This window comes from Sceloporus occidentalis, unplaced genomic scaffold (genome assembly GCF_023333645.1).
Source record: "Sceloporus occidentalis isolate IW3139 unplaced genomic scaffold, rSceOcc1.0.p SCAF_4, whole genome shotgun sequence".
NCBI lineage: Eukaryota > Metazoa > Chordata > Lepidosauria > Squamata > Phrynosomatidae > Sceloporus > Sceloporus occidentalis.
The window spans coordinates 39929645-39943833 of record NW_028316984.1 but is presented as its reverse complement, the minus strand read 5'-3'; the positions used below and the strand labels follow the sequence as shown (position 1 = coordinate 39943833).

The following is a 14189-nucleotide window of genomic DNA, read 5'->3' as shown; positions in this document are numbered from 1 at the left end:
AGAAAGAAGGTTTTTTTTTCCCAGACCTCTATAAAGTGTGGCTTCTGCCAGTGGAAATGACAGAGTTTGGAGTAGGGCTGATCTTCTTTCCATTTTAAACTTTGCCTTTCTGGCACCATTTATATTTTAGACTGAATACTGTTGGTAGTCCCGACTAGAGTAAATCCATTAAGTCTGTTGAGTGAACACTTAACAAACATACCACTGATTAAAATGATCTGTTTTCTAGTTGGGGCTAATCATAGCACTGAGGCTTTTGTCTCCTAGCACTCAATGGGGCAGCCATGGGAAGTGAACTATTGCTTTTCTTCCATGGAGGGTTACATTCTTTAAATCAGTGCTAGACAACTGTGGTGGTTAATGGTTAAGACATTGTATGTTGACAGTTCAAGGCCCACATACCTCATGATGGAGTGAGCTCCCATCACTAGTCCAAGTTTCTGCCAACCTAGCAGTTTGAAAGCATGCAAATGCAAGTATATAAATAGGTACCGCTTCTGTAGGAAGGTAATAGCATTTGGTGCAGTCATGCTGGCCACATGACTGGACAACGTTGGCTCTTCAGCTTAGTAACAGAGATGAGCACGTCCCCCTACAGTTGGTTATGACGAGACATTCATGTCAAGGGAAAACGTTTACCTTTACCTAGACAACTGTGGAACGCTAAGGGAGTGCATTAGCCACCCCAAGGGATCTTGGAGAGCTACACTCTCTACTATACTTGCTCCCATGAAAGCATTGGGGGAACCCAATGTCTCCAAACACCCTTTAGGGGAGAGGGCGGCATCCTCACCATGTTCCTGGTTCAGAAGTCATTTGGGGATGTCTTTTTAAATGTAAAAATTTGTTTTGACACCTGGGACATCCAGGGGGCCTCCAAGGATGGTAAAAATGCCCTCCTTATCCCCAAGAATGCATTTTGGAGCAAAAAAAAATGTTTTTGGAACATTTTAACCTCTGCTGGGAGGCTTGGGGATCACAAAAACAGCCGGGGGGGCAGTCATTATTAGGCTGCATTTTGTCCACCCCTACTTTAGATAGTATGGAACATGATCTCAGAGTGCTACTGGAGTCTGCATCTGAACTAAACCATCAACTGTTGTACATTATTTATTAGAAATATTTCTGTACTATTTCTCATTTGCACAACTCTTAAAGGGGTTTACAACAACACCATGAAGCAAGGAAACACTAAACTATAATCATTCAACATACAAGTGAGTTCTGAACAATGTGTGGCTAGGAGAAAGCCATAATAATTTGTTAATAGTTTGTTTTATTTATATACCGCTATTCCAAAGATCATAGCAGTGAACAGCAAGTAAGCTAATTAGCAAGTAAGCTAATTTGCCCCCAACAGTCTGGGTACTCATTTTAGCGACCTTGGAAGGATGCAAGCCTGAGTCGAGCTTGGGCCCTTTTGCTGGTCTTGAACTCGCAACCTTGTGGTTTTGAGTGAATGGCTGCAGTACAGGCATTTAACCACTGCGCCACCAGGGCTCCATGGGTGAAATGATACATTTTTTATTTTTTTTAATTGAAATTTATTACATACATACATAAAAATGATACATTTTCAGGATAAATGTCTTATGCATGCTAGTTTTGAGGACTGATGTACTGTGGAGGCAAGAGCATTCCACAGGAGTAGGAGATCATCCTGTTTTTGACCTTCAATGAAAAGGGTCTCCTTTTAAAGGAGCAAAATATACACTTTTTTTAAACAAAATGTTGAATATTAATTTTTGCCTTGGTTCTCCAATATCCTAGTAACAGACACATACATATTATTATATAGTGACAGTTTGCAAGGTTTCTTGTTAAGAGCCTTAAAAGCTTCCAGCTGTTGCACTTTCATTACGTCCTCCTGTTCCATAAGCTTCTACTTCTGATCTTAAAATAGCCAAGGTTTCTTGGGACCTTTAAATTTAGGGAACTGTGGCATATTTCAATCTTTGATTAGTGAGAAGAAGCCAAGGTCATACCATGATTTCTAGCCAAGTTCAAGGTTTCAGATCTTGTCAAATTCAAATAAACCTTATTTGCCTGAGTTTGAATATTACAGGAAACTGGACTTTGTTTTCCTTTATTAAATGAAATATGGAAAAGCAAGTTTGCATACCAGGATACCAGTTTTCCTGTTTATATATTTGAATCAGGCTTGTAGTACTGTATGTAATGTATGTATTCATTAGAGGCATAAGAAAATATCAGTCTTTATGTCAACAAATGCTTTTCAGCGATTCAAGGGATTCACTGTTATTGTATTTGTGAAATAAATAATCTGAGGGCTTGCGCAAATAGTCAGGAAATCTGCAAGAACCTTCATGTTCTTGCATTCTGAAGAAAAACAAACAAAAAAACCCCAGACATTTTGTGCAAATAACCAGAAAGATCTTTTTTAACTATTGGTTCACTTAAAAGGAAAGGACCGTTGGGTGGTGAGTTTTATTTGGATTTTGTTCCTTTGTGTATCATAACTGTATCATGCAGTGTATCATACATGCAGTATATTGTAACTCACCTTGGTGTAACTGTACTGCTAGATGTTCTGTCTAGTAGTTTCTTGACATTTTGATTCAGGTTCTTCACCACAAAAGTGAAATAAAAATCAGTTTATACTAAACGAAGGCTGTACATTCAGACAATATTGTAATATAGGCCCCAAAAATTAACAGGAGAGGATGTTTGGTCACTGTTGGATCTACTGTAGCTGTTTGTTCAGTGGATAACACAGTTTCTAAAAAGGGGGGAAATCCTGTGTGAGTATATTCAACTAAATGATAAAAATATTGCTGGGAATATACAAGCCCTCTAGAACAGTGGTCCCCAAATTTTTTCAGGCAGCCACCCCCTTTCCTCTTGGGCAATGACCCTAGTGCTCCCCAGTACGTATTTCTTGCTATTAGGTCTACTGTTCTACCACAAATTTAAAACAACCAATCTTGGTTGCTGTTCCCTTTTCTCCTGGTTACTCTGGGAGCAGCAACAAAGCAGCTGGCTGAGCAGTGGCTGAGAAGCCTCTCACCTGTACCAGCCTAGGGCAGTGTGCACAAGAAGCTTCTTGGTTACTGCTGAGCCAGCTGTTTGGTTTCTACTCGCGGTGACCAAGTGCAAAGGGAGAAGCTTCTCCCTGGCAATGAAGAACTCTCAATCCTTCTTTGTCAGGGCAGAGGGGGGTGCAGCCAGTGTGAGTATAGGTGGTTTACAGAGGCCACATGTTCTGGACTGGAGTCTGATGTGGACAAAGAAAATGAGAGATTTTAAGTACAGGAACTGCTCCAAGGCAAGGGACTCTTACCAAGAATCAACCCCAGATATTCCCCCTCCTCTTTCCCCAGAGACATGTCTTCCCTACAAGTCCCCCCCCCAACATACACACACACAGTTTTTTCTGGTAGAATTTAAAGATATAGCTGTGTTAGTCTGTAGAATCAGTACATAGAGAGATCTTGTAGCACCTTTGAGACTAACTGTAAGATAGAAATTGGCAGCATGAGCTTTTGTAGACTCCAGTCTACGTCCTCCATCTGAATAAGTACACTGAAGTGTATGAAAGCTCATGCTGCCCATTTCTTTCAGTTAGTCACAAAGATGCTACAAGATCTCTCTACCAACTGTTTCTCCTATTAAACTCTTCTCTTTAACTGTCCAATGAAAGAAAGTAGGAGCAGCAGCACAGCTCCAACCTGCTAGCAAAGTCCTGGCAAAGCTCACAAAGTTTAAGCAGTGTCACAGATCTGGAAGCTCCTTTTTGCCACCACCACATGCTCTAACTCCTCCCTCCCTCCATTTAGTCAGTCTGTCCCAAAACAGCATTGCTGCAAGTCACAGAAACGATTCCCTGAATCCAAGTCTCACAAGAGTTTCCTGCCACTGCTAGCAAAAAGAAAAGTGGCTAATGGAGTGAGCTCACATGGGCAGGTGAAGAATGGGAGACATCACCAAACAAAGTGATCAGCAAGGTTCTTTTGTGGTTTTAAGGAACCTGGAAAAAACGTTTCATGCAACCTTCATCCCCACCATAGTCATAAAGACTGGTGGTATCCCTTATCTTTTTTTCACACCAATACTTTTGACTGAAGGCCCCCTTACCACCCTCCTTTCCCTCACCCAAGGGGGGCATACCACCTACCTTGGGAATTACTGCTCTATAATATTTAGATGATGGTTGAATATTTTTTTTCTAAAGGAAATGACTAACAACAGTTGTTAGATCATAGTGCTGAAATTACCACTCTCTTTTGTTCTTCAGGCTCTGGATATTGAAGATAAAAAAGTGAAGGAACAAATATTGTTTCCTTACCCACTTATGAGATTCTATGGCCTGTGCTAGAAAGAAAAACAGATATATTACTATAATTATGTGCCCCCCCCCCCCCCCCCAGTTTGGTTTTGTATAATACACTGAATTACTCTTGCTCAGATACATGGGAGGCCCTGTTGCATTTCTCAGAATGTAACTTTCTTTCTTTCTTTCTTTCTTTCTTTCTTTCTTTCTTTCTTTGTAGAGTCCATGGCTGTGGAACACAAGGCAGTGCTGGATTGGGTACCCTTCTCAGGTAAAAAGAAAAGAAAGAAGAGTTGTTATTTTGTATGAAAATGAGAGTAAAATGTTGAGACTGAAATTGCAGGAGCCTTAGAAATAGCTACAGCTTCTACAGTCCGATATAAACCATCATGCTGTTGGTATCTGGGTGATGGTGGTGTGGGAGAAAGAAAAAAACTCCCCTCCTACCCATTTGGCTTTGCTACACACTTTCACTGGTGCTTCCATGCCACCCATAATAAAGAAGAAAAGGGGGGAGGTGTATTTGGAGGAGATAGGTGTGAGGCAGAGGCAGAAAAACAGCAGAAGCGAGAGATTCCTGACATGCATGGCATGTAAATTTATTATATATTATAAAGCATTTATTCATCACTTCTTAACCCCTGAGGTGATACACAACCAACACTTAACCAATTAATTAATTTAATATCCCATCTTTCTTTTAAGGTGCTATACGCCAGGATACCAGCTACAGTTTTAAAAACTCTTAATACAAACATTAAAAAACATTTAAACTAACTAATTTAAAAACAGACTTTAAAAACACAAAATAGCATTAAAAAGCATTTAAAATATGATTTTTTTTTTTAAAAAAAAAACCTTCATCTCCCTCCCCAACGTCTTCATCTGCTGTTGGAAAGAGAGCAGGGAGGGGGCCAACCAGACCTCCTGTGGAAGGGAGTTCAACAGCCTGGGAGCAACCACAGAGAAGACTCTCTCCCACCAACCACACCTGCATAGGTGATGGGACTGAGAGAAAGCACTCCCTTACAGATCATAAGGCACATGCTGGTTTATATGAGGAGACACATTCTTTCAAGTAGTCTGGATCCAAGCTGTTTAGGATTGAAAAAAGAGAATTTGAGTTCTGAAATCTTGCCAGTCCTAGAATGAGTAACACTTCATTCAAGCTCTAGTATTAAAGTGCCAAATCAGTTGTACCAGAAACTCTTGGGCTGACATACCATAATTGGTGACACCAGTTAGGAAAATATATTGTACCTTGCTACTAGTGAATTTGAATAGTGAATTTTGATAGGGCTTGAGCCAAAGGAAGGATACTGGGAAACGAGCTTGCTATTGGTATGCTCTGAGGGAGAATGAAGTTCTAGAAGTGCTAAAAACTTCCAAAGAAACTGAAGCATGGTAGATTTCTGCTCCCTGCTTAAAAAAATAAACAGCATAGTGACGTTTGAGCATTGGTCAGCAGTGAAAGAAAGATAATTGATTAAAACCTGAGAAAAATTAGAGCAGAAGAGCTGCCTGAAAGAGGCCAAGTTGAAAACCCTGAACAAAAGCATTCCTGTCAAGAGGTTTAGATACAAGATAGCATTGAGGACATTCCTAAGTGTACTACTGAGAGCCAAAGCAAACTGAAAAGTGTTGGAATTAAATTAAACCTTTAGACTACAACCCTCCCTCCTGGTTGTGTGATATTCAAGAATGTTTCAGTAAAAGGTGTATACTTGGACTGTAGTGAAGACAATTTTCAATGTACTGTATAGGATAAAACATTATTGGGGCTATATGAAGTCTATTTCCTTTGCAAAATACATTAAAATCCCAACCAACTCATGGGCAGAAAAATGGGTGATCAAAATAATAAATAAATAAAATTCAGCTTCACTGTAATTTCTAAGGCAAAAGCATCTTTTTAATTAGGATAACAGTTTCTGCATAATTAAAACCATGTCAAATTATACTCAGTGCAGAAGTGATGGTTGTTTATTTTTAGCAATTTGTGTACAGAAGCACATCTTCAACATCTAGATTTTATGAATCTGACATCAAAGCTCATATTTTAGTAATTCTGATGAAGATCCTTAAGAGGAGAGAACAGATTTGAAAGGCATGGCTAGAAAATATTTTTTCAGAGGATGCCTGAGCCATTTTTGCAAGCCTTCTGCATTTTCAAGCAATTTGCTGTCATCAAGAAGAACTGAGAAATATCCAGATATAAAGATCTAAGATGTAAATGAACTGTTTTCTAAATAAGACAGTGAGGGCAATCCAGATTTTCCATTAGTGAGATTCAATTATGAGGTGGCCCTAGAGACAGAAGGAAAATGGATGTTCACCTATTCCACCTTGATTTTATTAGTTCCAAAGTCATTTAAGTTCTTCTATGTGGTGTTTCTGAGTCACACAAATGGGATATCCTGTGGAGGCACAAGATGGCCCATTTGTGTGTGTTCGTAGATGAACACTCATGGAACTACAATTAAAGGTATGCAACTTTTTTTCTGTGTTTAATGTCTTTTGATTTTATCATCTTCTTTTAGCCACTGATGCCTGAGATTCATTACTACTACATAGTTGAACTATCATACTATTGGTCCGTAATGTTTTCTCAATTCATTGACATCAAAAGAAAGGTAAGAGCCATCAGTGTATGTCTTACTGGGTTGTTGTTTTTCTGTAATGACTCTACTTTAATAGGACTCTGTAAGCAAATTTTGATTTACATTTTTATTGAAACAGCATATTTTATTTCTGATTGACATCCTGCAGAATCTTAGTACTGTAGTGGGAGCTGTGAACGAGCACTACATTTTCAGACAGCAAGACAAAGTTCAAGATGTGCTGACTTTGCAATTGTATTTTAATATCAATTGCATGTTAATACCTGTATTCGCATTCTCATACAGATTTAGAGGCATCAGTCATTTGTGATATGACTTCAGACTGAAAGTTAATTTATTAGAACAGCAATCTAAACGTGCCAACTACAAATATTATTGTTTATTAGCTGTCTGTGGGATTATCTGTAGGACGGTGATACTGATCAGCTATTATTACCTGCAAGTAATAAGAGCTGATTCAAATAGGCAGTTACAAAAACATTTGTGTAGGTGGCAGCCTGTGTTTTCTATTGCACCATGGTGCTGGCTAATAGCAGCAGCAGGAGGAATAGGAGCATCTCTTCCTACTCCAATAAGTCTCACAGGCATGCACCCTTCATTTGGCAGTCAGACTAGAGCCTATAAAAGATACTGTTTAGATTACAACTCCCAGAATCCTCCAGTCAGCATGGCAAGTAGGAGCTGAAAACCAGAAAATTTGTGTTTCCCAACTCTGAAACAGGCACAATCTATTTTTCACAGAGAAGCTCAAGGCAACTTTACTGTTCTCTGTCCCAACTGGTAAATCAGTCACCCACATGGAGTATATATCGCTGAATATATGTGAGCATAGAAGCTTTCAGCAAATGTACACCCATCCTATCCAGGCATTATCCCAAAACCAAAGCCCATGTCCCCACTTTAACTGTTATGGCTGTGTCCAACCCTTAGATTGGCTATTTGGACTCATAGCCAGGGAGCTCCTCTGGGGCCTCTGACCAAACTACAAGCTCCAGGATGCCATAGGATACACTCGTGGTGGTTAAAGTGAAATGATAGTGCCATGATTGTGCAGTGTGAAAGCCCATGGCATAAATTCCAATTCCCGTGGAGTAGTCCATGTCATCTTGCAGTAAAGAGGAGAGATTTCCATGGTATTCTGGCATTGCTTTCATCTGAAAATGTTCTTTCTTGGGTCATTCAAACCAGAGAAAGCTGCCAGAGCTCTGGTACATTTCCTTTTATGTGTGCATTAGGGAATAAGGAGTCTTCTTTCCAGGAGAGGGGTGCAAATTAATTTGTTGTTGGCTCTCCCCCGCCCCCCCCCCCCACCTTCTAAAGGTAATAAAATAGAAGATAGAATAGAACAAAGAAAGAGCCTGGATCCTAATTGTGTTCATTACAGGTCCACAATTGTCCATTGCTATATTTCTGTTGGTCGAGGAGGGAGGCGGGGAAAGGAAGAAAAAAATGTTTGAAGATCCCAAGCATTTGTTGATCTACTTCAAAAATTCTGCCTATTGGAACTAGTGGAGATGGTTTCACTCACTGACTCCCCCCCCCCCCCCCCGGCATTCACATTTAGCAATAGTGTCATCATGTAAAAATGAAGGGCTAACAGAGACTTCCTCACGCTAGTGTTTACTCTTAACAGCACATCCCTGGCAAGAAAACAGCTTTCAATAGAATTGACTGCTGATTCTGAAAAGCCCCTTTCTGTTATTGGTGGGGTATACATTCCACTAGATTATCTCTGCCTGACTGAAGATTAATGAGGAATATTTTCAGTCCAGCGCATATTATCAGCTCAGCATTCTGTGAAAATAACCTGACTGATGAACTTTCTTTTTTAATCAGCTCATAGTCTGGCATGAGGGGGTGATCTGTCCTCGTTTTCAATTATGATATATATACTCTGGTCTTGGTTTGTGTGTGATTTGGTTTGTTTGTTTTTACACATCCCTAAGCATTAGCGGAGCATAGAAACAGTTATGGGGAGAGAATGAGCTACTAAGAAGCTTATGGTGGTCTTGGAATATCATTATGTTGACATCAGTCAAATTTATGTATTTGTCTTCTGAGTTTTGATAGGATAACAGATGGCCTTTTTAGAATGTGATGTTATATTTTGAGGTCAGTATTTAAAGGATTGTAGAAAATAGGTACCCGAATGAAGTGATTTATTGCTTTATTTACATTGCTAGTATTAGAGTCTCATGCATCCTTGGCAGTTTCTAAGCCCTTTGCATTTGCCATAACTTCTAATCATTCTATACAGTGTGTGTGTGTGTGTGTGTGTGTGTGTGTGTGTGTGTGTGTGTGTGTGTGTGTCTCCAGATTTCTGAAAAGTAATCTGCACAGGATTCTAACTGGGGACCATGTAGTGATTGAAGAATGATCAGAGTGATTCACTTGGCCTTGGGGGGACGGGGGACGGTTTTTGCTGTGCTAATCCTATTTAATGCACAGCAGTAGAAACTTTTAAGATACTGACTATTCCAAGCATAATGAGAACTCATGGCTCTGACTTGTCTGTACCCTGTGACATATAACAAAGAAGAGTGTGTTCCCCTATTCTGTAGTACTTAAAATTGTATATGAAAAACTATTTTGTAACTAAAGAGGTGATAGTCTTAATATCTGCATTCTTAATTGCCTAGTATGGTAGTAGGTAAGCAGACTGATGCCTTCGCAGGCACTGGAGGTTTGTGGTGGAAGTTTCTAAACAGAGGCTGGATGGCCATCTGTCAGGGGTGCGTTGATTGTGTGTTCCTGCAGGGAAGAAGGGGGTTGGACTGGATGGCCCTTGAGATATCGTCCAACTCTAGGATTCTATTATTCTATCTATCTGTGTTATTATATTTGTCACTACTAAATTATCTAATCTACACAGATTACAGTATGATTGGTATTTATTTCATGCATTTGCTGTTTATCTTAATCAAAATGATGGACAACCCAAATACTTAACTCTCTCTCTCTCTCTCTCTCTCTCTCTCTCTCTCTCTCTCTCTCTCTCTCCTCACTTCCTTCTGTCCCCATCAGGACTTTGGCATCATGTTTACACATCACATTGTAACAGTCATTTTGCTCACAATCTCCTACACAGTCAATTTCACACGGGTGGGGACCTTGACTATTTGTCTTCATGATGCAGTTGATGTTGTGCTGGAGGTGAGTGTTGTCTATAATTAGTTTTGCTTGCCTTCAAAGTATCTTCCCAAAGCAGATTGTTCTAAAGAAATAGGATGTAGTCTTCTGTGAAAGTGGGCTGTACTGAAACTGAATGCTGTATTGAGTGCTGTATTGAAATTGGTCTGTAAGTGTGCTGTTTGTCTAAGGAGTCAATCCTGCACTTGCTTTCTTGGAACTAAGACCCATGAACAGGGTGGGTCCTGCTTTCTAATAAACGTTTCAGTTCGAGCTGCAAGTCTAGGTTATGCTTATTTAAGTAACAGTCATTCATTTAGCTGTAAACAGAATTTGGAAAATAACTTCTTCTGTCACAAAGTTGCAGAATCCCCAGCCAGCATGCCTGTGCATGGGCCAGCATTGGAGTTGTATTGCAAAGCAATAACTTTTCCAAGCCTTGGTTCTAAGACTGCCTTCTTATACCATGTAGCTATGTGACTTATGGAAGGTCTGCTTCATTAACATTGTTTTTATTCTGCAAAACAAGATTGGACTTTTCAGAAAGAACAGTTCTGAAGCCTATACAATTTCACTGGTCCAGCCTTCATATTCAGGCATTGTTGAGAGATACATTTTGGCCGGTTCACCAGCTATAACTTCTTTAGAAAAAGACAGATCTGGTCTTGATTATCCAAGACCTAACTAATTCCAACTTCCATTGCAATGCTTTCTGTGTAGGGCTGTCTTTAAAGAAATCTATTAGTTCAAAATACAACAGTAGCCATACACATTTATTGATTGATTGATTGATTGATTGATTGCACTTGTACCTTGTCTTTCTCCCCAAATTGGATCCAGACTAGTTTCTGGAGCTCCAAAATTTAAGCTTATTCATACAATCATATCTTCATTGAGGTGAAGCAGACCAGTGGCTTGGAGTGGCCTCTGGCCACTTCAGTCCAGGTCACTCCCCAACTGTGGTGGGACTGTGGTGACCAGATGGCCTGCTTTGAAAGCAGGTTGCCACAGCAGTCCCAAATAGACCTTTTGGCAAGGAGCCCTTTTTCCGTGCTCCTTTTTCCAGCTTCCTGAGACTGCCTTAGGAGGCCCCAGAGCAGCTTCTGGCTAATCCCATGTCTGCACACCATGCCCCTGAAGCAGCCAGAAGCCATTCTTTTTTGCCTTGTGTTTCAGACCATTGTTGCCTATTTTGAGGGGAGTTCAAAGTGCTGACTTTTAAGATACTTAACCGTTTATCACATGAGAAAAGAAAGTCAAAACTTAGTGGAGGAATAGCAGCTTTCTCTGTGCCTCTCCATATTCCATCCTGTTGCTTCTGTTTTTTTCCCAAAGGAGACAGTCATAAAAGTGTGTCTTTTGTTGTGCTGGGAAAATCTATGTGACAAAAGGCATACTTTTACTACATCTCCTTTGGGATGGAGAATGAAAGTGTTATGACAGCATGCGGAGGGTCACAGAGAAAGCCTCTACACTCCATCTCCTCTTCGGCTTTCTTTTCTCATGCAATAAGGGTTTTTGGTGACTTTAGGCAAAATTATCTAAGAAGCTACCTATTCCCACATGGTTGGCATGATTGGCTTCAGAGGCGGTTCTTTGATCCAGAAAGCAAGCACAGAGGTACCTTCACGTTCATGGTATACCTTCCATGTTAAAATTTGCCAGGTTACTTCTCCCATTGTTTCAGACATTTGAGAAAGAATTGTAGGATTGCAGATTGCTTTTAAGGTGTGAGTTTTTAAATATATCTTTTTGATTACTTTCTGTTATTTTACAGCACAAATATATGTATGACATGTTTACTCACAAGTAAGTTGTGCAGCATTTTACGGGATTTACTCCCTTGTAAGTGTGCATAGAATTGAAGACTTAGTATCATGTTTTATTCCTGCTTTTAATATGTATTTGACATAGACTCTTGTTTTTAAAACTTTTATAAGCTGCTTTGAATGTTATTGTGCTTTTTACAGCACTCCGTTGCTTATTGACAGAGTTATCAGAGTGTGGACACATGATGCTATTTGAATTTCAAGTCTTAAACACACAATACAAAAAAATTTGTAACTCGCTACCACTGTTTTGGGAAATGAGTATAACTCATATCTGATGCATAGGTTTTCATTAGTGTTTTTAAGGCCTAATCCAACCACAATGCAGTCTGTAATGTGTGTTTGTGGAAAATGGATGTTTTCTTCTGGAGTTGTTCCACTTTGTAAGCCTTGAGACTGCTGAAATAGTAGCTACAAAAAGAAGAAAATCATCGTCTGATTGTTCCACTTTTAACTGAAATGGTTCCTTCCTATGGAATCCTGAGGTTTGTAGTTTGATGAAGGACATGCAATGTTCTCAGGCAGAGAGCTCTAGTGCTTCCTCAAACTACAAACCTCAGCATTCCATAGAATGGGATGATGGCAGTTAAAGTATATCAGAGTGCTGTAATGGACTCATATGAGAGGACCCCTGGTCCTGAAACGTAGTCTGAAGAAAGCTTTCAGTATATGTTTTGGTGCACAAGAAGGCATGGCAGAGAGGAAGGCACAAGTAGAAATTGCATATATAGGCCAAATTTGGCAGAGGAGACCAGAAAGATGGGGAGGGGAACTCTGTAAAGGTAAAAGGCTATCCTTTTCAGGCATAACCTTTACTTGAAAGGCTTGAGCTGCAATCTAGTGTTCACTTACTAACCAAGTAAGTACTAAGAAGTAAGTACACTTGAATAACCATATTTAGGTTTGGACATGATTGAGGATACACACCTCAAATTGAAAAATGTAAAAATGGCATGTTGCAATAGAAATGTCCAAAAAGCTGGTAAGTTCTAGTGGATAGTATCAACTTTTGTTCATCATACTATATGCGATATGAGATACTACATGAATCCTTGGAAGATTCACAGTGCAGTGTCATGTGTATTTGGGTATTAATTGCCTGTCATAAAAAACAAATGAACAGGCAATATTTTATAAAGGTGATAACACTTTGTTCATTGTTACAGGCAGCAAAAATGGCAAACTACTGCAAGTTTCAAAGACTGTGTGATTTCCTCTTCCTCATGTTTGCTATTATTTTCATTATTACAAGGCTTGGAATATATCCTTTGTGGTGAGTGAATTTGTTTCTTTCATGGAATAGCTTGGGCAAAAATGGGTAAAGGGTTACTCTAAGATGTATGGTTGGCACTCTCAAGATCCGTGGTTGCCTTCTTAAACTGAAGAATCAGTTTGGCTAAGAGAGTTGTCGGACTTCAGTTGCCAGGTGAATTCTGAATGACATTTCTTAAGGTGGTTTGTGAGAAGAAATGGGTTGGAATCAGAATGACTAAAAGTGAGTATACAGATCCGTTAAACCAGTGTTACTCAAAATGGTGGCCCCTGGACTAATGCCGGTCCCTGGTGGGGAAAAATAATTGCCAGTTCCTCACATCAGATAGCCTGCATTAGACCACACCTGTTTGAGGCTGTACCAGTAATACATCACATAGTAAGTAGTACCAAGGCTTGGAACTAGAATGTGCTCCCTTTTTTGGCTAGTGTATTTCTTGAACCTGTGATTATAATAACTATGAATAAGGGTGTAATAACTTGTATGAATGGAAATACCATTTGCAGAATTTCTACTTTTCATCTCCCTCTGGTGGCAGGAGTACAGATATTCAGTACAGTTGCATCAGATTTCATGTTGTGCCATTTTCCACAATGATTTCAATTCCCACAAACAGTTGTGGGTGGCCTTGATCCTGAGGCCCTTGCCTAATCATGCATTTACATCTAACCTTCCTTTGAAATTCTTCCTAAGGAATTTGAGAAGTAAAAACATAATGGCAATGCAAGTTGCCTGGTAAACTTGCAGTACTGTGTTCTAACCCCTAGATATTTTATTTAATCCTTTTTCTTGTTGTTTCTTTATCAGCCTGTTAACTTTCAGTACAAGCACAGCAGTGTTTTTTAATGTTGTATTCATTCTCAGTGCAATTGTATCTTAAAAGTGGTAGCAGTCACATGCTGTGCTGTACATTATCAGGTAAACTGAGGGTCTGCACTAGGGTACATGCCTGGGTCCCAAGTTCACCTCTTAAAAATTGTGTTGTAGGGTGAGAAGTAGGTTCATCCATGTTTTCCCAGTGCAAATACAAGCAGAGGGAGAATGGC

General features: G+C 39.7%; 1 protein-coding gene across 2 annotated transcripts in view; it reads left to right on the top strand.

The window, feature by feature from the left end:
• The window catches only part of LOC149313797 (ceramide synthase 6-like), a 137031-nt gene that overhangs the window by 107406 nt on the left and 15436 nt on the right, over window positions 1-14189 (top strand). For both annotated transcript variants that reach the window (XM_089519814.1, XM_089519813.1), the window contains exons 5-8: window positions 4512-4562; window positions 6832-6924; window positions 9937-10065; window positions 13037-13143. In XM_089519814.1, coding sequence (XP_089375940.1) covers window positions 4512-4562; window positions 6832-6924; window positions 9937-10065; window positions 13037-13143 — 380 coding nt within the window. The remainder of the gene's footprint in view (window positions 1-4511; window positions 4563-6831; window positions 6925-9936; window positions 10066-13036; window positions 13144-14189) is intronic.